The following is a 25,579-nucleotide window of genomic DNA, read 5'->3' as shown; positions in this document are numbered from 1 at the left end:
TACGATGAAAGACCTGGCAAGCAGAAAATACAGCAGCAAAATCTTGTGTCGCCCCTAACAAGATAACACACCAGATGAACGACTCAAAACCTTATTTTATAAACCCCACTGCTGCTGCTGATGCTGCGGCTCTGTGGAATGACACACAGGAACGAGTGTTAAAACAACAGATGTGGAGAAGAAACGAAAGAAAAACACATTTGTTATTAAACAAACAAAATCATCTAGATCAAAATAGGTTCAGTAAGCAAACGGATAATTGATGAAATAAAGGCAGACGTTCCCATTTATCTGATATGATTCTTTGTATGGATTCACACTGCATGGGTTCCTATACTCCGCCACATGGTGGAGATATAGAGAGCTTTAAAATTCAGCATAGATTTGGGACAGACAATTGTGTTCAGATATGCTATTGACATATTGTATCTTTAAAAAAAGTACACAAAGGCAGACATCAAATACAGCCCAAACAAGCAGAGCAAACCACAGCTGAACACGTAACTTTAACAATGATGACTAAATCAAGCAGCAATATTTATGTCTCATGAACTTACTGATCATAACAAAAGAATCTAAATGCCCTCATATACAGCATATCCAATAGGCATGTAATGCAATAGCCCATATATCAAGCTTTCTTTTCCTACTGCTTAAAAGTTATGTAGGCTAACTGTCAAAAATGTGAGGAATTGCATTTACAGAATTAATCATTAACATAACGGGTAACACAATTAACAACTTTAAGTATGATTCATTTCAATACTTATATTGTTAACAACGTGCATTAAATAGTGCCATTGTGAATAGTAATTACATTTATAATACTCAATATTTACTACGTAATTACCTGAACACGTAAATTGTGAACAAATGACTTGAATAAACAATTAATTATACAGCACCCATAATAATCTAATAAAAGGCCAGTTAAAGACATCAGAAAAGAGAAAGGATGCTCTTTGTTTCTTTATGTAGTTTCCGACAGAAAAACTCAATATCACTTTATCTATACAAAGCTCTTGTATTTAACGCTTTCTTAAATATCAATGCACACAAACACAACAGGAGTGAAAGCAACACTGAAGACAACAGAAAGTCCGGCTAACGAGACAACATTTCTGGACATCACAAACGCGTCGCGAGCGCGTCCCAAACGCGTTTATGAAACGCTGTCAACGCAGGCAGCGCGCTACGGTTTGAGACGCGGCCGCGATCATGCGTCATTATGCGTTTCACTCGTATTTCGGAATGTGACCACGTCAGATCGGCGTTTTCAATCAAAAGACATGAATAAGAGCGTCAAACGCGCAGACGTACCACTGCTGCTCTAGCTCCCAGTCCCTGAAGAAGTCAAACTCGAATAGGTCCATGCTCGCAGTGCTTCAGTGAGATGCCGGTGGCCGCGGTGGTGTCCCTCACTGACGCGCGGCGCAGCTCGCACTGCCTCTCCGCTCAGCGACGCGCAGCCCTGCGGAAGGCGGAGTCAGGGTGCGCTGGAGGCGGTCACTCACGCTGAAGGAACCGGCGCAGCTCCACCTGTGTCAAACACACAGCAGAAGAGACCCACTTGCCATTTGAAGCTATTTCAAACTCATTTGTCTATTGCATGAGATATTTAATAATAAACATATCAAAAGTAAATTAACCAGTATGTGTTTGTTTTGTCTAGAGAGTCTGTTTTATAAGACAAAAGTGGGACATTTTATTAACTCTATTCATTGTAATGAATAACTTGGAAGATGATAATGAAAAAAAATCATTTCACCACGTGTATAATGTGACAACAATAACATGTTATTTTGTTTTAAGTAAAAAAATGATTTGACTAAATATTACTCATAATTTTAAATAGGCTACTCTACTGCCCTTCCTGAGCCTGGTGTTAGTAATATTTAAAATATGCCTATATATGAATTATTAAATCAAATCAAATTAAAGTAATAAAAATAATAATAAACATTATGAATATATAATATAACGATTACATGCAAAACCTGTGGTTACATTCAAATTCATTGGGTTAATTCAAATAAAATAAATTTTGTTTAATACAACTCAACATTATTACACTACTGTGGGTTACACAACATAATTCTTTTCAAAATAAATCAGTTGGTAAGTTAAAAACAACCAACTTTTGTCTGTATACAAAAGGCTATTACTTACATTTCCCGAGTGACTTTTATTAAAGTATCATCAATTATATTATATTATTACTACTGAAATAAATATTCTTGCTATAATATTTAATTCTGACAACATTTTCATAATTTATGAACAAAGTGTTTTTTATACACAAACATTAAGGTTCCTTATAGGTTATTTGTTGCCGTTGCTTTGCTATATAGTTCAATAAAGGCACTATAACCTGAAAAAGAATCCTTCTGTTGCGCAAAAGGTAAAAACATGATAAAAGCTTTAGGGAACATGGTGAAAAAGTGGTCACCATGCAGTATGTACCCTTTTGTCAATGGGGCAGTACCCATTCAAAAAGTACACATTTGCACCTAAAAAGTACCCAAAAGGTACATATGAGTATAACAAAGGAGCATATTGTATGCGTATCTGTGCCTAATGGTACATATTTGGACCCTTTTAAAAGGGTACTGCCCCAGTGACAAAAGGTACACATTTTGACCATTTTTTCTAACAGTATGATGACTGTAAATATATTCTTTTTGGAATAGAGATATAAGAGAGATACATTTATATAATCCATAAGATTATCACTTCAGTTTTCACTACTCCAGTGTATCAGGAACTGTTTCACTGTGATCTTTCAACCAATATATTAGTGTGACAAATTTGCCAATAAAACTGAACTTTTAAAGAATCAACAATATTACAGTTCTGAATAGAATCAGTGTTGCAGCAGTAATCATATTCATCTGCAGTCAGATACATATAAACAAAACAGTTTTGCAAACACATTCATTTTCCTCATAACATAACGCATGCATCATAAAGACATGCTATCATGAACGTGCATGATACAATACTCGACTGGCATTGAGAATCCTTGTGAAAAACAGGCTCACATATGTTTGTTGTTGACATTATGATGATTTGGCGGGAGCCATATGGTGATCGTCTTCCGTGCGGTACGGCTACAACAAATTTCTCGTTTTGCATACTTTGCCCGGGGATGGCATCTCAGAATTCATTGCATAGACTGGGAAACTGATATTAATCTTACCTTGAAATAACACGGTGGGAGAGGAGAAATAAATTTCTGGGGCAGAATGGCTTTCCGGATGTTATACGAATGGATGCTTTGCTGATGGATTTCAGAATGGTCAGGCAGGACACAGAGGATGCCACAGTGTCTAACAATAGCTCACACTGATACAATGCAGTTTATGCTCCTGCCACCTGCTCTTTACTAACAGTGAGATAAAAGCAGAAAGGATGAGTCAGGCGACTGCCCTCTCCGTGTATAGTAAATTATAATAATATATATTTTATACTGATATTTAAATTGGTTGAATGTAGCTTTGTATCTTTGATGCCAATCATGCCATTACTCCACTAAACTACCCTATTGGAAATCACCTCATCTGCTCTAAACGTAATACTTAATGCCTAAAAATGACCCAGATGGTAGCAATGAACTCCAAAGCTCGATGTGCTAGAACAATGAGTGCAATAGGACAGTTTAAGGCTATTTTGTGATTTAGATGAGTTTGTGAGCGCACAGGTGCAGGTCTCTCAGGTGCAATGGTGGCCTTGAGAACATTGAAGAGGCTTCTTAAGAAACAGCCGTGCTGGAATATTAGTGCTCAAAAAATTAACTACCAAAACCACTGGAGCATCTCTTTTGAACTTGAGTATTTCCAACATAATTGAATAGTTTTAGGACCGATTTCATAGACAAGGCTTAGCCTAAGTCTGGACAATTTAAGTCGCTTTTATTAAAATGCCGTAAAAACAACATTACCCATGTGCATCTTGAGACAAAACAATGGCACTGACATATTTTAAGATGTCAGGGCAAGATATTATCAGTTCAGACAGCTCAAAATTCCTTCTGGTTTGGGACTAGCCTCAAGCCTTGTCTGTTAGTAATAATGCCTAATTTGTTGATCCTTAAAGAGCAAAAATGCATCCAGGCTTAAAAACACAGCATTTCATTGAGAGATTCTTCTTCCAATGGTTTGCGAAAGCAGACTTTTGACCGATCATGTGAACATCCCACCCCACTTCAAAACTGCAAAATGGTAGAAATTGCCTCTGGGATGTGCTGTGATAAATGACTTGAGAAATACTTCATCATATCGGCCAAAGCCACACGACCAGAGCCTCGTTCCTTTTAATCTCATTGAGATGAATAAGAGAGTCATTACAGCTGTGCTGATACGGTCTAAGGGGGATCGTCTCCTAATTATACCACTGTAATTTCTGACTTAATTATCTCCTGCCCACTGTCCAAACGCTATCCTATACTTGATCTTCTTTTTTTAAGGAAGGCCTCGCTGTCCCAGATGTGGTTCCAGAAGTTTTTGAGCACTTAAGCCACAAAATGTATGAAGTCAGTCCGTTATAAAACAATCACTTGTAAGAATTTACAAACAATTAACACTAGACTTTTGAAGAACTAACTTAAAGGGATAGTTCTCCCTCCTCCTTTTCTCCTCCTCAAGTTGTTTAAAATGTCTTTGTTCTGTTGAACTCAAAGAAAGATATTTGGAAGAATGTCACAAACTTTCAGTTTCAGTTCAGGGACATATAAATATACAAATAATATATAATTTTTTTTTATTCTGTTGAGTACAAAATTTGAAATGTTGAAGATTTTAGGAAAGCCAACAGATCTGGGGCACCATTGACTACCTTTGTAATTTTTCCTACTATAGTCAATGATGTCACAGAGCTGATAATTGTGAACATTCTTTCATATATCTTTCTTTGTGTTTAGCAGAACAAAGACATTTATATAGGTTTGGAACAACTCGAGGGTGAGTAAATGATGACAGAATTTTCATATTCGGGTGAACTGTACCTTTAATTTTTTCTGAGACATTACTAACAGTAAAAACAACTTGTCCCAAGATTTTTAGTTGATGTAAATGAGTTTTTTACCAGTTCAAACAAGTTTCCTGACAAAGTAAACACAAGTATTTGATCTAACAGTACTGTCCAACTCTTTCAAGTATATACATTTATTTTCTAAAACAAATATTCAAAATTGTCATTCATACATACAGTAAATGATCACTTTAAAAGTAAGCAAATGATCACAACTTTTGTTAACCTCAGAGAATACAATCTTTGCAAATTATGACTTATTAAAAGTGTCTTCATATTCTGTTATTGTTTTAGAATATTCCCTCTATTAAAGGTTAATAAATTATTTTATTATTATTTTATTAAAAATAACCCCACCTAGATTTAAGTAGGGTCAGAAACATCAGAAAAAACACAATAAATGAATAAAAGCTCAATCATTTCCTAAACACTAATTGACGACTGCATTAGACCTCAGCTTTGTGTATTTTTATGAAGGTTTTGATTATGCAACAGTCGATTCTCAGAACTGTACTGAGGTGGAATCAAAGCACAGCTGTTTCACAGTTGGAGTTTTCTCACTCGTCGGAAAAGGTGAATTGTGTGACCTCATTTCAGTTCAATGCATAATCCAAAAAACACATACCTGATTTTAAAGAACAACACTGTCTCGGTTATTTTCATCTAATGGGATAGAATTTTGGTTTTCAGCACACAGAAATAACATCATAACCCTGAAACCAATCACGTTAACAGATTTGAGCCATAGATATGTAAGGGTGGCACATAGGCACTGAAACGATCGCTTTTTTAAGCTCCATTTCTACAACACAAGTCTTCACATGTCAAATAGGCATCTATGAAACTTTAATAATAACTTTGAATGGAGGCACATTTGCATATTCATTAATATGTGTGTACTAAAAAAAGCATTGGTTTAGAGTTGCATTCAAGTCATTTTAAGGCATGATTATTACCATAGGAAAAAAACGTTTACATTAATGCTTAAAGATGATTGTTAAAGGAACAGTTCACCCCAAAATGAAAATTCTGTCTTCATTTACTCTCCATTTCATTAACTCGCTCCAAATCTGTATGCATTTCTTTCTTCCGATGAACACAGAGAAAGATATTTGGAAGAATGCTTGCAACAGTTCTTGGCCACCGTTGACTACTTTTGCTCTGTTGAAAACAAAAGAAGATATTTTGAAGATTGTAGGAAAGCAAACAGTTCTGAGGCACTTTTGACTACCATTGTAACCTTTACTAGGGTAGTCAATAGTTGCAAAGAACTATTTGGTTTGAAGCATTCTTTCAAAAATCTTTCTCTGCTTTCATCAGAACAAAGAAATTGATTCAGATTTGTAACAACTCGAGGGTTAGTAAAAAATGATCAAATTTGTATTTACTGGTGAACTGTCCCTTTAAGTGATACAATTATTGAATGCAGTGGGACTTAAAATCATTGGTTTAAAAACTTAAAGGAAAAGCACAGATAAAAAACCTGTCATCATTTACTCACCCTCATGTGCTCACGAGAAGCTGAGCATGTGACAAACCATCATCTCTTTGCAATATTCCCAAATCGGACACTGTGGCATCTGTTCCTGTGATGTGTTTTGGTTTGTGCGGACCACTGAGAGAGAGAGTTCTGCCAACGGAAGTCCAAAACGGTGGAGCGTTACATGATTCATGGAGCCTTCAGATAGTTCCAAGAAGCTCTTTAAATGCTTTATTTCATAAAATTTTGTATTCATTAAATGCATGGTTTTCATCTGTAAATGATTGAGGCATTTGAATAAATGAATGAGGCATTTCTATACTGCTTTATTGTGTATTGCTGTATATAAGAGCTTTATAATCATATGAGGTGGGTCTCTCCTCACCCAACACCAGTGTGCAGCATCCACTTGGATGGTGTGTCGGTAGCCACAGTACAACGACGCCAGTGCGCTCACCACACACCAACTATCGGTGGAGAGGAGAGAGAGAGATTGAATCAATTCGGAGGGTGGGGAATATTAGAAGGCCACGATTGACAAGGGCCATTGGAGGGATTTTGGCCAGGACACCAGGGTTACACCCCCACTCTTTACGAGAAGTGCCATGGGATTTTTGACAGTATTTGAAGAACGGCACTTTTTTTACAGTATAGTGTCCCCATCACTATCCTGGGACATTAGGACCCACAGAGACCACAGGGTGAGCGCCCCCTGCTGGCCTCACTAACACCTCTTCCAGCAGCAACCTAGCTTTCCCAGGAGGTCTCCCATCAGGTACTGACCAGGCTCAGCCCTCCTTAGCTTCAGTGGGCAACCAGTCTTTGACTACAGGGTGATATGGCTGCTGGCCATACTGGGTTATAAAAGGGTTAAAAGTTTACCTCAGTTGGTCTGTTTAGTTGTAGCTCAATGCTTAACTAGTAACTTCCGGGAACTATTGGGAGCCCGTACCACGTGATTCATGGAGCCTTCAGATAGTTCCAGGAAGTTAGGTTTTCTCTTTAAGTACTTTATTTCTTTCATTCTTTATTCATTAAATGGCTTTCGTCTTTAAATTGGTTAGAAGTTTACCTCCGTTGGTCTGTTTACTCGCAGCTGCATGCGTAACTAGCTTCCGGGAACTATTGAGAGCCCATGTCACATGATTCAAGAAGCCTTCAGCCTTCAGATAGTTCCAGGAAGTTATGTTTCTCTTTAAATGCTTTATTTCTTTCATTCTTTATTCATTAAATGGCTTTCTTCTTGAAATGGGTTAGAAGTTTACCCCAGTTGGTCTGTTTAGTCGCAGCTCCATGCGTTAATAGTAACTTCCGGGAACTATTGAGAGCCTCCATGAACTCCATGAATTTTTTATGTCTTTCGCAAAGCATCTTTATTGAAATATAGAAGAATATTTTCATTTGAAAAATGTCATGATCAATAAGTAACATATATTTTTTTTTTGCTACAAAGCCATTTGAGATATAGCGCACAAGCTACGTACAGTATATGGTCTTACTCTTTAAGTCGACAGTGGTCACTGTATCCCCGTTCCACCGTGCAATATGGTAAAGAACAGCATTTACATTCTTCAAAACATCTTTTGTGTTCCCAGAAACAAAGAAAGTCACATGGCTACATGGAACACAACAGACGTATTAATGATTGTAGATTTTTGGCTGAGCTTTTTTTTTAGTTGTTGCATTATTACAGCTTGAACAAAAGCCACAACACCTCTGAAGTCAGCCGAACACATTCATTTGATGACTTCCCCTGTAACAACAACTCGGGCACTTTAACATGGATCTCCTATGAGTTCATTGATAATTGGCAGGCGCACAGGCAGCAGGGCACTGCCACATCAACAGCTCGACAGCACTCCTGCCTGCTGAGTGACAGATGTTAATTAGAGCCCTTTGTAAACTGCTGCTACACTCAGCCTGAAACCATTTTTTCTTTTTCTCCGTCTCACATGCGGTATGATAATAGATTTAATCAAGCACCCAGATTCAGTTAGCAAAGTCAGGTTTAGCTGAATTGCTTTGATCTGGAATTACCTCAAAGCATGATTGAGTCGACTAATACGACTCAAAATGTCGTTTCCACACTTGCGTGTAACAAAACACATGACAGGTTTACAGATGTGCTTTTTGGTTATGCATGCTATTGCCTTTTCTGCACCACTAATGGAATTAAATGAAACTTTAACTGATTGGTCAGTAAACAGTTGGTCCAATCCTTGCGTTGGCAGGTTGCTGGAATGGTCAAGCAAACTGTTGAGGAATGTTTTATAATAGTGTCAGTGTTTACATTTCTTAAAAGCAACCCATCTACTTATGGCTTATTTATAGTTGGCTGGGACCGTTAAACTAGAATGCGTTTTTGTGAGAAAAAAATAAAGCAGATTTAAAACCGAACTATTGGAAAATAATTTAAAAAAAATCCAACTCATCCAACCTTTTGTTTGATATATTCCAAACACTAAATCTTTCATGCTTCACATGGCACCATTGTTCTTTCCCAAACTGAAGAGAGAATTTGATTGAATGAGTCCTTGAATCATTTTCATCCCCAGTAAATTCTGCAGATCTCATGTTTTTTTTTCTCTCCTGCTCTTAGACAGCAGCCATCCAGAATGTTTGAACAGAGCAGAAAAAAGGGAAAAAGAAACTGATGTGAGAAAAGGGGGGAGGGTGTGCGCTGTAATACGGTGCACAAAACCAAAGTGCCTGTGGCTAATTTCAGCAGTAAAATCTCTTTGGCACTGTTAGTTTCTCAATACCGCTTTTGTGCTCTTAGTTGATTTGGAAAAATGGATAGAGGCTGTTTTTTGCTAATTGCAAAAGTGTCAAAGAAAAGCTCTGATTTGAATAAACAAAGTCGCATGTTATGCAAATTGACATTGATGTAAAGGCATCTCGACTCATTTATGATTAACGCAATAGAAACAAGACAATTCGTATCTGTTTTACGATGTGACACATTTTTATACATTTGTACAATGTCATATACTTTGAGGTAGAATCTGCTGTAGCCCTCCAGTAATGTTGGGTTTAGGGGTGGAGCTTCAGTCCTGCCATTTTTTGAATAATATTATGAATATTAGTGAGATCACCACCTCGGTCGTTTAACCACCTCATAAAATAGTGACGTTTTCCTGTAAAATATTGTGAAATGTGTCATGGTTTAACCTCTTTAGCTCTGCATGGTTCAGATTTTGCAGTGCAGTACACACAGTACTGTACATTGGAGTAAATTGATAAGTCTCATTTTACAGAAAACTAGTTTTAACAATTTGACAATATGTTAGATATACAGTTTCATTCTTGAGAGCTTTCATTTGATAAGTGACTCATCTTAGAAAGTTTGTGATATACGCAAGTATAAAATTGAATATTATTGTTATGGTTTTCACAAGGTTGTGGAAGACAAATTCAGGCCTTATTATGATTTTTATGTAACATGAATGCAAAAATTGATGTGACTGATAAGCTGAGGTTATAAGTGTTAAAAAGACACTATATATATCTTGTTTTGTGTCAGACAACTCATAGATTTGATGAAGCAATATTGATCATGGTTAAACAATTCAATGAAAACTAGATTTTTTTACCTTTTGAAGCAAAACGTTGTGCCAGAGTCTAAGCAATGATGCTACATGCATTGTATGGTTGCCAAGGTGTTACTGTGTGGTTGCTAGGGTATGTTTTGAAGGTTTCAAGGGTCATCCTAGTTGGTTGAAAGGTGTGTTTTGCATAGTCTTAATGATATTCTCATCTCTAGGTGGCTTATTCTTGTCCAGAGCTTAAATATGCGAGATGAGTTTAATACTTTATCAAAACCCGAATCTTATGTCTTAGCAATTTATTTGTTGTAGCACAGTTAAATGCGGGAAAATACGGCAAAATCTAGTCAAAATAAACAAAACAGAAATGATGAAGAATGACAAATGAAACAACAACTGACATGCGCCATGTCAACTAGACTAAAAATCAAAACCATCTATCCGAAAGGCCATTACAAACAACCATCATCTGCCCTGTAATGTCAACATCCCGGTGACTTCCCGCCGTGTGTTTGTGCGTTTGACAATGATGTGCATTATGAGTATATACAGATGTAATCTCGACTCTATTGAGGAACATCAATTATTCGGCAGCAATGTCAGTTGGAAAGGCAGCGCCTTGTATCTGCCAGCCTTTCATTCCAGGCATCATCTGTTTGTGCCGAGTAGGAGAAAGTTCTCTGGCAGAAATAATGACCAAACAGAAGTGGGTCTTTGAAGACAAGAATCAAAGAATTCCAGCCGTTGGATCGGGGGAATTGATAATGACAGTGTTTTTCGTCAGACCAGTAAGATTAATCATTGAGCCAGGGGAGAGGAGATGGAGAAAAGAAGAAAAGAAATAAATGAGGCAAACATTTCTACCGATCTTAATTTTTCTGGCGTGGACAGACTGCTTTATAGCTCTATGGGTGCGGGTTCTTGGTGCAGAGAGAAAGAGCTCATTAAACGCTCATGTGGAGGAATCAGAAGAGAGATGCTGCGCTCTCTCCGATTCCGCAATCCGAGATGGTAAAACACAGTAACATGATAGGACGGAATGATTATGGCCGTCATGTTTAAACTGGGGTCTCACTAGCATATACTGACCAACCCGTATAGCAGAAGCAACATGCAAAGTACTGTATAACGTTGTTATGAATTTTGTCCAAATTTTTCATACAGCAACTTGTCCGAAAAGTACTCTGAGGTACCTATCAATTCTTCCAAAAACAACTCCACATTAGAAATTTTTACAGTAGGCCTACACGTACGTATAGTGTACTGACCTAAGAAAGTTTTGGGTTGTTTAGGGTTGTTCAGGTTTAGTACCTAGTTAATACCCGGTTAGTATATTCACTATAATAAGTACACAGTATGTACATGGGAATCATGCTCATTTCATAATGGATGTCAATCAACGTTATTTTTGGACCATTAACAAATTAATAATGGTCAATATTACGTGAAATTGAATGAAAATACAAAAAAAACTCAGCAGACATCTAAGCTTACACTTTTAAATGTTCTAGGATAACAATTTTTTGTTTTTTGTTCTGTTCTGTTTGATTGTATATTGGTTGAATTTATTTACACAAAACATTACGGTTATCTCTTTTTTACAAAATGGGACATTATCAATCCATAATAAATATCATACATTAAAAAATGAAATTAATATACTGCCGAAAACTGTAGTTTTACAGATTTTTTATTTTTGTGCATTTCTTCATATATAATGTAAAAATATCTACATTTTACAGTTTTTTTACATTTTTTTGAAATACGGTAAAACCCCATCAAACTACAGAATAGACTGCAAATTTTAAGAAAAACATGATTTTACGTGAAATTTTACAATATTTATCTGACACCCCAGATTTTTTTCAGTGTATAGATAGCATGATAATTCTTTAAATATTAAATGTGAGGCTTCATCGTTTTTTATAGATATGCATCTTCCATTCACCATTTGGGATGAAACAATATGATCGATCTCGTGTTATATCGCAATATCAAAGTTATCTCAATATTATGGTGGTCACGTGACTGTATGAAACAAAGGTCTTCTGAGCCTTACATATGTTAGAAAAATAAAAGATGTTAACTTTGTCAAGTTCTATCTGGTTTCATTATGTTATTTTATAGGAGGGATTTTTTGCTTATTGGACCCATCTCATATAACTCATACTTCTAAGCAACTGTTATGCTTTGATGATAAAGAAAAGAGGATGCTTATGGCACGCTTCCAAGTCATCATTTGTTATTTTAAATATTGCAATACATATTATATCGTGGACTTTATACAGAGGTATTATTGTACAGTGAGATTTTGATATTGTTGCATCCCTTTTCACCATACTATGGGTGTCCACGAGTAAGAATTTACATGTCGAATCAGAATTTTCACGTCTTGTCTCTAGTCGACTGATAGTCGAATCAGACGTGTGCTTGTGCTGGTGCGCGCGCGCCCGTGCATGTGTTAAGGGTAGTTAAGGGTAAAGGCGGTTAAGGGTAAAATACAACATTGATGCACCAAAAAAACATTTAAACATTCATTTAAAGAATTTGTTTAGAACAGAATAAACCTTTATAATAAATAAACAAAATAGGCCAGAATCAAGTCACAATGTGCGAAATAATGATGTTTAGGCAAAATTTCTGAAATGAAGGAGAACATCATTTTTAAAACACAAGCTACACATACTAAACTTAATTTTCATTAAACTTTTATTTATTTATTATCATGCAGCGCAAAGTTTAGTAACGGACTACGTGCATTAATACGGTGTTAATTCATATTTAAATGCCCAAACCTTCAGTCAGTGACACATGTTTGGAAACGATGTACACATTCATTTGCGAGTCATCTGCGGGTGCGTGTGGAACGTGCTGCTTCTTTATACTGTTCTAACAGCACAGAAGATGTGTATAGACGCGACCCGGCGCTGGGTCATAGCTAGACCTCGGGCTCAAATGCGCCAGGGGTTTCAGTACCCAACATGACCAAAAAATGACCCATTTCTTTACATCCTAAATAGCGCAGTGCACGTCTGTTACGCCACTGCCCAAACAACCAAAATGACATGATCCCCATTGCATAACACCTTTGCGAAGATTAGACTGTGAGATTGGTATTCGAATCAGGCTCATCCGATCGAAGCATCGAATCGTCGACGTTTCGGGGTCACCCCTACACCATACATTAACATTTATAATGAAAAATTTGTTTTAAGAAAAAAAATAACAATACAGTACATTGGCCTGAATACAATATATGATTTTAATGCTTTCTTGATAATGCATGCAAAAATGTGAGGTGTAGTAGAAAATTGAGAAAATGCAACTTATTTGTATATTTATTTGGAAAAGACAAAAAAGACAAACTCTAGAGAATATGAATTTAATATATACAAATGTTAAAAGTTAAATGGAAAGAAAAAATCGAATGCATTTAGTTAATATTTTGTCGATTCTCATTAGTTTTTACAGCAGTGTTTTTCCTAGTTGGTGATTCGACACGCTTTGTGCAAGTTTTATGTGTCATTTTTTGCAAAGCATCCTTTAACTTTTCCTCCTTAAATAAGCAGAGCCTTAGTTAACACTCCAAGCACAACTACACAACATGCGTATTTTCAAGCATTTTAATACAACCTCAGTAATATATTTGAAGAAGCCCAACATGTCAACGTCCGACGCCTCTTTCAGCCACAATGTCTGAATGCATCAAATATGTTTATAATTCAATCCGCAGTCCAGTGTAAGTTCAGTATAGTGCTCTTCAGTGTCAGAGCGGATCTGACAGGCCGAACCCCCTGAACAGAAGTCGACGGACAGCGTGACCTTTTACCAAGCGCAGGGGATAAAATAAACTGCTGTCTGTGGTAATGAGCCATCTGGACCTCTCATCCAGCCACCGTCCCACCTGAAGGTCCCATCAATCTGCTCCACTGCTGTCGAGGGGTGAAGGTGGAAAACTTCTACCATAGTGAACTCATTCAGGTCTTGTACACACTGAAGCAGGCAGGTGCACTGCAAACTAGACCTTCATGTAACAAATGTAAAATATTACAGTCACATTTCTGTTTCAGAAAAACAACACTTTCGGAATGATCAACATATTCACACAGATGAAGGTCTTGAATGTGTTGTTTATCTAGTGTGAGGGTTAATCTGTGTGATGTTAACTCTGCTCTTTTTGGTTCAGATACACAGTGCTCCCTGCTGGAATTGAGAGGAACTTTACTTCTGCCTAATAATAATCATTTTTACTGTAACAGTGATTTTATAATGAAGTGATCCCTATCCTTTTTTAATGCAGCTGTACAAAGTCATAATTGGAAAATAAAACCAGACAGGGTGAACACAAGTTAAAACTTAGTGTGTGATAATGACTCGATATCACTGCTGTAATTCATAGAACTGGTCCCATTTATTACATGACATGTTTCACACATTTACAGGCATTGACAAATAAGTCTGGCCAAATGCCTAGCTATTAAAACAAAGAGTTAATAAAAGAGCTGTGCATTGCAGTTCCCATTCATCCCAATGGAATTCCTTGATTGACACATGGACTTCCAGGAAGTATACGTGACCTTGATGTTGCCACCCGTGCTGTAGGATGATGTCATGACAACACTAATTAGCTGAGTTATAATGTCTAAATGTATGGCTACTTTTGCATCACTGACAAAGGAGAAACAGTTACATTTACAATTGTCTAGTTATAGTGTTGTGCAACATTGCATAATATAAATATCTGTACCGGAGAAAGTTTGGAAACTGGTAAGATAGAATGGTTCGGACTCCTGAAGACAATGACTTGCTTTGACAGTCAACAAAGAAATAAGTGGGGCGTGCTGTGAAGACCATCCTACCTGTAGCAAAATTGTCTGTGACTTGTAAAATTACTAGCAAACCCCAAATAAAGCGCGCTACAAAATAAAAAAAAAAGATTCTGCAGGGTGATTAAGTCGAACTGTGGACCATTAACATAAAAACTATATGAGTTGCGGTGATATATTTCAATACATCAGACTCTCTACAATATAGTGTCGTTGCTGGAAAAGAAGAAACACATTAAAAAACATAAGTCTAAAAGGTATATTTTTTTAATTAAATCTCCCTCGTGATATTTCAAACCTGTATCACTTTCTTTTTTTCCGCAAGAGCACAAAATAAAATACTCGAAGAAGCACATAATGAAGAACTACTGATAATAAGCAACTCTTCCACCCACTGACTTCTATTCTATGGACACAAAACCACTGAGACATTTCTCAAAATACCTTCTCTTGTGTTCTACAGAAAAAAGCCATATACAGGTTTTGAATGACATAACACTCAAATAAGCAAATGTCATAGGCAGACATGCATAAATCATTTAAGACGACAGTAGAAGTAAACAGAACGGTGTGCAGTCACACACTGTTTTCAATGGGAATATCTCAAATAAAAGCACTGACTGCGGCCTATGAAAGACAGTCACAAAGGGTCCACACAAACCATCTACAACAATGACAGTGCCAATGCAACGGCCCGTCACTTCTCACTTCTGTCTCGCTTTTTGCATTCTTGGACGCTGTCAAACGCAGCTCACGCACACACACGCTTAACAGACGTCAAGCTCCGACTCTCCCGACGCATCTGGATGATTCACTGCCACTACACGACGCAACTCTCCATGAGTCTGTGAGTGACATCTCCCACATCCTTGTGAGGAGACTGCTGCATCTGACAGCCACAGAGAAAAGAAGAAAACAGGTGCGGGGTGCCTCTGACTTAGAGGCATAGAAGCACAGATTGTGGATGTTTATGGATGTGGTGATACTACAGTATGTACAGTATAACATCACAGTAGTACTCAATAGTTGGTCATTTCTCCTGCCTTTAAACAAAATACTATATATTATTCATACTGTACATGTCCAATCTTACAAATCAATCTCAATGATTAGGGTCCTCAAAACATCACCATATTTCTGGATTTTCTGTGAGGTTTAAATAGATAGAATATAGTGTGCTGGAACACATTGCCTCGCAGAACAATGCCAAGGCCCAAAATTTCTGTAAATATGGGGGAGAGATGCATCTCTGATGTGCTACGTACATCTCAGACAGTACACAAGCCTTAGATTTGGGGCAACGCTACAGCACACACACAATTGTGATGAGAATTGAATCCATCAGTAAAAATATAAAGAACGAAGCTCATTAGGTACCAGGGTTGACAAGTCTCCAGCTTTTTTTTGTTGTGGAAATTGTAATGCGTGAGGGCGTTTGTTTTTTAGTGCTAGAGGAGTTTATGCGAGTGGCATTCTTAAGTTTTAGTTTGTAGGCTGGGGTCGCTGGACTGGCTTTGTTATGTAGATCTGGCAACACTGCCAGGCACAGAAAGAAATTGAAAGAGCAGCATGTACTTTTTGTTGGCAGGCATAACACTGGTTGGAAGTGTAGGGCATCATTTTTGTAAAGCAAACATTAATAGACTTATCCTATTTTCAGCTATATTTCTCACACATGATTCAGTCATTGTGCCGAGTCATTCGTGTGATCTCAACATGGCGGCCCCCAAAGGAACAAATCAGCCCATTCTAATCTTGTGATATGTGAGCAAACGGACAAATCAAATACTTGGAGGTAAAACTGTATCCAGTTAATGCACTACCCAAACACATCATTTATATATTTAACCAAGTGCTCATGAAGTACAATACAGAATAACACAAATATCAAAAGTTATATTACACGCATGTGTGTGTATCAAGACAAGGGCGTTTAAACAGCGCTATTGCTTCCCCTTCAGAGAGATAAGCTATCAGATCGCTCCGATGTGCCCGACACAGCGCCTCATTAGGAGCACATACTCATCAAAATGCATTAGGAGACAAGCATCTGACACGGGCATTAAAACGGCTCTCGCGCAAATTGAATTTGACTACACTGGTGAGGGGCCGCCTCGCTCGCGGGAGCACTTTGCTTTGGTAAGACGTCGCCAGACTCCCTCTCCCTCTCTCCGGATGTCACCGCGGCCCTTCATTTGTCTGGAGAAAATACAAAAATCAATAATTTAATTTCACTTTTCAATTAAGTGAACTAACAGAGGTTAGACCCCGTGTTCTCTGACCACAAATTCCTCCTGTGCCATCAGTCTGCATTAGAGCTCATTGAAAATAATGACTTGCTCCGCATGTCACGCTTTTTCTGGATACGTAGGGCCCATAGGTAGGTAACATCGTTTGACTCCCGCTAATTAATACCATGTAGTAGATTTAATGGGCCTTCACGTCTTTGTTTATACTGCGATTTATTTCCGGTTAACGGGGCTCAGCACCGTGTTCCATTATCAATTTAATTACCTCTTCTAAATATGTACAAATATATTTTTCATTGCGGATCCGCGGTATCGACAGACGTACTGAGGTCAACCGTGTTACATTGTTCAGTTAATAGATGTGAGGGAGCGGTGAATGATATTAATAGAGATTAGAAAGCTCTTCTAATGGAGTCTAAAGGGGAAGTGCGATTCAGATGATATTTCAAGGCAAAAACTTCACGCTGATTAAAAACATTACAGTGATGGATGACTGGAGACTCCTGAAGCTACCTTTTAAAACACATTCAACTGAGCCAAGATCTGACTAAACAAAAAGTACAACATTATGTTTCAAAGTACATTATCAATATTGACAGGCACCAATTTTCCACTTTTCAGACTATTGGTCAATAGATGATTCGTACTCCCAAATACAATTGAAATTATGCAAAAAATGCTTGAGATTTTTCCCACAATAGTTTGGAAATGGAGAGCATTCTGCAGAAAAAATAAGAGAACATTCAAATGTTTTCATTAAATTTTTATACTAGTTGTGGCCATTTCAGTACAGAGTCTGTTGAATTTAAATAAAATCAAACCTCAGGAGTGTCAAAGTTCTCCAACTGCAATGGGAAAGAGGTAATCACATTTTTTTTTTCTTAAATACTTGTTCAAATATTACTGTTGTATTCCTTAAATCGGGGGTTCTCAACCTTTTCATGGTTTCATGGCACTCCCCTAAACCCAAACAGCTGGTGCCCGCCCAAACTGTACATTGAAGATAGATCAGATAATTTGTAAAATATGTTAGATATAGTTTAAATATATAAACTATCTCTCTCTTTATACAGTTGAAAGAAAAAGTATATGAACCCTTTGGGCTTACTTGGATTTCTTCATAAATTGGTCATAAAATGTGTTCTGATCTTCATCTAAGTCACAACAATAGAGAAACACAGTCTGCTTAAACTAATACCGCACAAACATTATACGTTTTCATGTTTTTATTGAACACAACATGTAAACATTCATAGTGCAGGGTGGAAAAAGTATGTGAACCTTTGGGTTTAATAACTGGTTGACCCTCCTTTGGCAGCAATAACCTCAACCAAACGTTTCCTATAGTTGCAGATCAGACCTGCACAACGGTCAGGATAAATTTTGGACCATTCCTCTTTACAAAAGTGTTACAGTTCAGCAAGATTCTTGGGATGTCTGGTGTGAATCGCTCTCTTGAGGTCATGCCACAGCATCTCAATCGGGTTGAGGTCAGGACTCTGACTGGGTCACTCCAGAAGGCGTATTTTCTTCTGTTGAAGCCATTCTGTTGTTGATTTACTTCTATGCTTTGGGTCGTTGTCCTGTTGCATCGTCCATCCTCTGTTAAGCTTCAGTTGGCGGACAGATGGTCTTAAGTTTTCCTGCAAAATGTCTTGATAAACTTTGGAATTCATTTTTCCATCGATGACAGTAATCCGTCCAGGGCCTGATGCAGCAAAGCAGCCCCAAACCATGATGCCCCCTCCACCATATTTCACAGTTGGGATGAGGTTTTGATGTTGGCGTGCTGTGCCTTTTGTTCTCCACACATAGCGTTGTGTTTTCTTTCCAAACAACTCAATTTTGGTTTCATCTGTCCACAGAATGTTTTGCCAGTAGTGCTGTGGAACATCCAGGTGCTCTTTTGCAAACTTCAAACGTGCTGCAATGTTTTTTTTGGACAACAGTGGCTTCCTCCGTGGTGTCCTCCCATGAAGTCCATTCTTGTTTAATGTTTTCCTTATTGTAGATTTGTCAACAAAAATGTTAGCATGTGCCAGAGATTTCTGTAAGTGTTTAGCTGACACTCTAGGATTCTTCTTCACCTCATTGAGCATTCTGCGCTGTGCTCTTGCAGTCATCTTTACAGGACGACCACGCCTAGGGAGTGTAGCAACAGTGCCGAACTTTCTCCATTTGTAGACAATCTGTCTTACCGTGGACACATGGACATCAAGGCTTTTAGATATACTTTTGTAGCCCTTTCCAGCTTTATGTAAGTCAACAATTCTTGATCGTATGTCTTCTGAGAGCTCTTTTGTGCGAGGCATGGTTCACATCAGACAACGCTTCTTCAGAACAGCAAACTCAAAACTGGTGTGTGTTTTTTATTGGACAGGCCAGCTTTAATCAACACATCCAATCTCATCACATTGATTGGACCCCAGGTTGGCTGACTCCTGGCTCCAATTAGCTCATGGAGAAGTCATTAGCCTAGGGTTTCACATACTTTTTCCACCCTGCACTATGAATGTTTACATGTTGTGTTCAATAAAAACATGAAAACGTATAATGTTTGTGCGGTATTAGTTTAAGCAGACTGTGTTTCTCTATTGTTGTGACTTAGATGAAGATCAGAACACATTTTATGACCAATTTATGAAGAAATCCAAGTAAGCCCAAAGTCTTCACATACTTTTTCTTTCAACTGATAAAGTGGCAGAAAATAACTGTGCGTGCCGGATTGATCTCAAGACATCAGATTATAAATGTATCAACCTTGCTGATAAAACAAAGAAACCATCAAAGAAATTAATGCAACAAAAAACATTACGAACCATTAGCTTTTTGCAATAAACGGCAACAAAATTGTAGTGTTTTGGACATTCTTCCAAAAGGAGTAATCTGCCAGATCAGGAGAGACTTGCACTTCTTCTGAAATTAGTGTCCAAAAGACAGATTTGTATAGTAGGACCAGGTGTTATAATACCAACAGTTCAGCACAGTTTAGATGCCCAATAAGACATTCTCTACACTTTAATCCTGGCAGAGGAGCAGTCAAGAATGTGGGTATAGGTGAAAAGAAGGTCCGAGGCTTCAATGGTTCAGGTAGGCATCCTCTGTGTTTGGGTAAATATAATTATAAATACATAATATATTGATAAACTTAGTATACTTCTATGATCTACTTGTTTCTTAAGATGAAGTAGGTAATTGTTGCTGCTTCCTGAATGGACGTTTGCCTACTTTGTACATAGTAAGCTTTTTGTGCGCAGCCTAAAATTGCAATGTTAAGGACCTACAATGAGCCTGCGCGGTGGAAAAGCGTGCAGCTTCAGACGGAACATTGCATTCCGTCAATTCGCGATCGAGTTCCAAAGGTTGGGGTTTCGGGGGAACCGTGGCGCTCCACCTGCAATACCTCCACGCCCTCTTTGTTGAGAACCAATGGCTTAAAGGAGTAGTTCACTTTCAAAATACATTTTCATGATTTTTTACTAACGGCCATGTCATCCAAGATGTTTATGTATTTGTTTCTTTAGTCGAAAAGAAATTAAGGTTTTTGATTGAAACATTCCAGGATTTTCCTATAGAGTGGACTTCAATGGACTCCAAACAGTTGAAGGTCAAAATACAGTTTCAGTGCAGCTTCAAAGGGCTTTAAACGATACCAGATGATAAATAAGGGTCTAGTGAAACAAACAGTCGTTTATGAAAAGCATATACATTTTATTTTTTTAGAAGATGACAGATCGTTTTGCTAGATAAGGCATTTATTCATCGTCTGGTATCATTTAAAGCCCTTTGAAACTGCACTGAAACTTTAAATTTGACCTTCAACTATTTGGAGTCCAATGAAGTCCACTATATGGAGAAAAATCCTGGAATGTTTCATTAAAAACCTTCATTTCTTTACACTTAAGAAAAACATAAACATCTTTGATGACATGGGGTGAGTAAATTATCATGACAATTTATTTTGAAAGTGAACTTCTCCTTTAAATGAATATGAAGCAGTATTCGAGATTTGAAAAAAAAGCAGAGCATCTTCCCTGTTATTTTGACCTGTTTCTCCGGTTTTCAATTTCTGCAAATAAATGCAAACATTTGGGAGAAATAATGTTAATAGTTCACAGAAGGAAACAACCACTAAACACATTCCTATTTATAGTATATAGAAAAACTGATTTTGAAATGGTCACTTAATTTGTTCAGCGGTTGTAAGTCCAACACGTAATACAAATTAAAAACCCTTTACAGTAATAAAGCAAAATAAATGCAAAATTTGATGAAGGCACTTCCATAAAACCCAATAAAATGAGACATGACATCTGGCTATTCCAGTAGAGAGGAAATTGTAAAAAAATTGCAACTTCAACTAATTTTAAATGTGAATCTCTTTGTTGCTCCATGGTTCTGAGGTTACTCCTTAATTTTTTGGTATTCATTTAGGGCATTAAACGATATTAAAATAATTAATGACTGACTCCAAATCAGTCATTGACTAGACAAGATTTTCCACACAACAAAAAATTCCATGCATTTTTATTGTTGTGGAGAGAAATACAACATCCTCAACAGAGTCCATGTTGACCAAAGTAGACCGACCTAAACGGTGATAATATAACATCAATAATACTGAATCGAACTAAAACATCTATATTATCTTTTAACAACATCAAATTCATTTTCAGTAATTATCGATAAATATCAAACACATTTAAACATCATTGGTACATAACCATGAGCCTTTGTACCTGAATAATTTGAAGTGCATTACATTTGTTTTTCTGTTGTTTGGAGGTCAAAAAGTTAAATGAACCAAGATGTTATATGTATAGGTCTAAAACTGTGCAAGCACTTAAAATGGGCCAAATATGGATAAACCCTAAGGCTGATAGGAAAATTATCGTTATATTCTTAGTAAATCACAGTTTAAATACGTCTTCTAGCTTTGTTGTGTCGTGCTGAAATAAAGATTTTTTGAGGATGGCACAAAGCCTGTGATATTAAACCCAGACTGATGACACAAGAGTGTGCGGTTTGACAGCACAGTGTGTGGCCCCTGAATCCCACTCTACCACACGCATGAGTCCGACACGACTCTCACATGCCAGAGGCAACAGAGAAATGAGTCACGGGGGACCCAGACAGTGGAGGGAGGCGGGGGGAGGATGGTTTCAAGTGAGTGTGGAAGAGGCAGACTGTTTGCTTGCGGTAACCGAGTGCATCTTTTTGTTCACAGACACGAAAAAACACGCTGTTCTTTTCACATTGCACAAATAATGATGTCTGGTGGTCTCATAAAAAAATGACAAGATGAGAACAGACTGTTTATCAGGTCATGGTTACACCATTATGTGCACAATAACATATAAGAGGTAAAAACTGCTAAATGCATAAATGACTTTGATATTCTTCAAATTTGGATTATTTAATCATTGAATTGTACTGGAACTCTCACCATTGTTAGATCCCCTCACCGCAGTTTTACAATAGATTAAAGCACTTGACTGGAAGAAAGATATGATAGATGTACAGCTTCTGTCATTATGCACTAATTAAATAGTACTGCAGGCATAATTTTAAGTGTTGTCATTAATTTCCCATGAATGTATTAATGGCCACACACGGAGAGCAAAGAGAGAGAGAGAGAAAGCGAGCGATAGAGAGGGAGAGAGCGAGAGAGATAGAGAAACAGACCATCACAGGTCACACTGTGCATTCTTGCCTTTGTTACAAAAAACTGGGTCAGTCTGGTAGATACATTCAGTGATGATGGCAAGTATTCCAGGGAAAGAACTCTAACAGACTTGGTTTGGGGTCAAAGGTAATTGTCCCTTAACTCCTGCAAAAAGACAGTGCGGTTGGATTTCTGTCAACTCCTGTGAAAATCCAATGATGCGGGACCAAAGCGGACACTTTTTTCTTGGTCTACCAAGTGTCAGTGGATAACACAGACCCTTCTTACAGATGCAGTAAGCCATTTATAACATGAAAATTAGTAGCGGATTGCAAAGACACATTCTTTTAAAATATCAAAAATGTATATTTACTTGTGATGTTTTTCAAGACATCACTACAACTACTACTGCTCATTCTTTATTTAAAATACGAAGAAACAATGAAGAATTTCTCCCACAATCCTACAAAAGTGGACTGAGGGACCATAATAATAATAATAATAATAATACCAACCCTGAAGCAAACAAGCACTTAGAACACCTTAACAACTGCATAGCAACACTTAGGCAACATCCAACATCATCCTTGCATCTTGGCACTTTTAAAACTTGCACCAGTCATAGTTTCTTCAAATCATGTCACACTAAAAATGTGTCTTTAGAACACTTCGCAAGATGTAAACACTGGTCCACAAGCACTTCTGCGGTCTTCTTTTCTTAATCTTACATATAAAAAAAGTCTTTAAGATATTCGTTTAACATTTTGATTATAAATGTTCTGTAGGTTGTATCCTATGTATCAAATGTATTTGTTGTTTAAAAAAACTAAATAGGAAGTTGTTCTGGACCAGCATTGTTTACGTCATCTGAACTGGTTTACAGCAGGGGTTTTCAAACTGGGGTCCAGGGACCCCCAGAATGTCTTTTCTTTTAAACAATAGAGAACAAAAGTTGTAAAATTCTAGTGCAGATTAAAACAGCTTCATATCTACAAACAATACGTTGGCTTCATTTTTTTATTGTCATTACAAGTTTTTGCAGTTCTCAATTCTTAAATAGAAACTATTAATCATTTGTAAAGGTTTATAAACCTTTACTAATCATTAGTAACTTTACGAGTAGTCATCTTGATTATAATGACCCAAATGACCTGAATTTATATTGAATAATTTATTTATAACGTGTTCATGGTTTGCAGTACCCAATGTAATTTGAAGTTATTCTTCCTTTTTGTGAATGTTTATACATGTTTACTAATCATTTAGTACCTTTATGGGCATTGGACTTTTTACAACATTTGGTGTTTAGTTACATTTAATGCTGCTAAAGGTAAAACACTCATTGTAATTTGGGTGCAAGGCATGTTTTGCCTCAACATTTACATTAGCATACAATGGTGTACAATTTAATAGAAACGTACAGAAACCAGAGAAAATGAATCAACATTTTAAGAGAACAGTACAGAAAACAGTCACCATTAGCAATCAAACAGTCATCAAATCAAAGTCTTCAAATTGACCTCAACACAGTTGACCCCCTTAACCCTACACACTAAACCCGTCCCTAACCTAGCCATATCATACTCCATAGCAACAAAAGTGTTATACAATAACAAAAGCTTTCAATCATTGTAAACATCTGTTAAAATCTTTTGTAGTTTTTCAAGATGTGTATTATCATATGAATTAAAAATTTAATGATATTTGTAAGCAATTTGATTCACATGAAATAATGATCTGTTAATCATTAGGTAATGCTTAATAAGTTTATTAGTAAATATTAGCAAACACATTATCTTAAGTTTCTAGCTATTTTAATATGTGTGAGCCTGGACAACAAAATGGGTAAATTTTTCGTTGTGGAGATTTTTACATAATCTGAAAGCTGAATAAATAAGATTTCTGTTGATATATGAGTTGTTAGAATAGGACAATATCTGGCTGAGTGCAAAAAAAATCTAAATATTGAGAAAATTGACTTTGAAGTTGTTAATCAGATGCACTGTGGCAGGCCATCCATTTACAAAAATAAAGTTTTTATATATTTATGCCAGGAAATTTACAAAATATCTTCATGGAACATGATCTTTACTTAATATCCTAATGATTTTTGGCATTAGAAAAATCTATAATTTTGACCCATACAATGTATTTTCGGTATTTAACAAAAATGTTACCGTGCTACTTAAGACTAGTTTTGTGATCCAGGGTCACATATAGTTACTAATGACATGTTGAGCGTTATATAATGTTTGTTAATGATTTATGAATGAAAGTTATTATAAAGAGTTACCGCTAACTCTGTATTATTTATAATCGTGGCTGGAAGAGTGAAACAGATCTTCCGCCAAATGTAAATGACTTCAATTAATCTACGAAATAACACATGTATGCGCATTTCAAACATACATAGTGGCACTTTCTGCATCTATCTTTAAAAATTGTTTTTTTTCCAACTAGCGTCCCCTCGCAGTGAATCTCAGCCATAGCTCTGTTTATAATGCATGTATGATAAACTGTGAAAGAATGACTTCAGAAAAAACAGAAAAAAATCCCACACCTTTGATAAACAAGTTAAGCATAACAAATACCTGAAAACGTGTTTTTAATATTTGCCTTAAATTAAAGTTGAAATTAATAAACGTACGCATATAAATACAAAAATGGAAGTGAATGCAGCTGCACAAAGGAAATTCAGACAAACAGGACCACTTTCTGTCAGTTCTTTCAAATGTTAGAAAGTGTCCTTACGAACCTGAAATCACCCCATTATGAACACAGACGCA

The 25,579-nt window shown here is 36.9% G+C and overlaps 1 protein-coding gene across 1 annotated transcript in view; it reads right to left on the bottom strand.

The window, feature by feature from the left end:
• aff2 (AF4/FMR2 family, member 2) overlaps window positions 1-1,456 on the bottom strand; it is a 170,351-nt gene extending 168,895 nt beyond the window's left edge. The window contains exon 1 of the mRNA XM_056769720.1: window positions 1,321-1,456. Within this exon, the coding sequence (XP_056625698.1) occupies window positions 1,321-1,373 (53 nt within the window). The 5' untranslated portion in view covers window positions 1,374-1,456. The remainder of the gene's footprint in view (window positions 1-1,320) is intronic.
• Between the last annotated feature and the right edge of the window lie 24,123 nt (window positions 1,457-25,579).

The sequence above is a fragment of the Triplophysa dalaica genome, chromosome 16, assembly GCF_015846415.1.
Source record: "Triplophysa dalaica isolate WHDGS20190420 chromosome 16, ASM1584641v1, whole genome shotgun sequence".
Lineage (NCBI taxonomy): Eukaryota > Metazoa > Chordata > Actinopteri > Cypriniformes > Nemacheilidae > Triplophysa > Triplophysa dalaica.
Note: the sequence above shows the minus strand (reverse complement) of the source record. Positions and strands in the feature narration are given on the sequence as shown.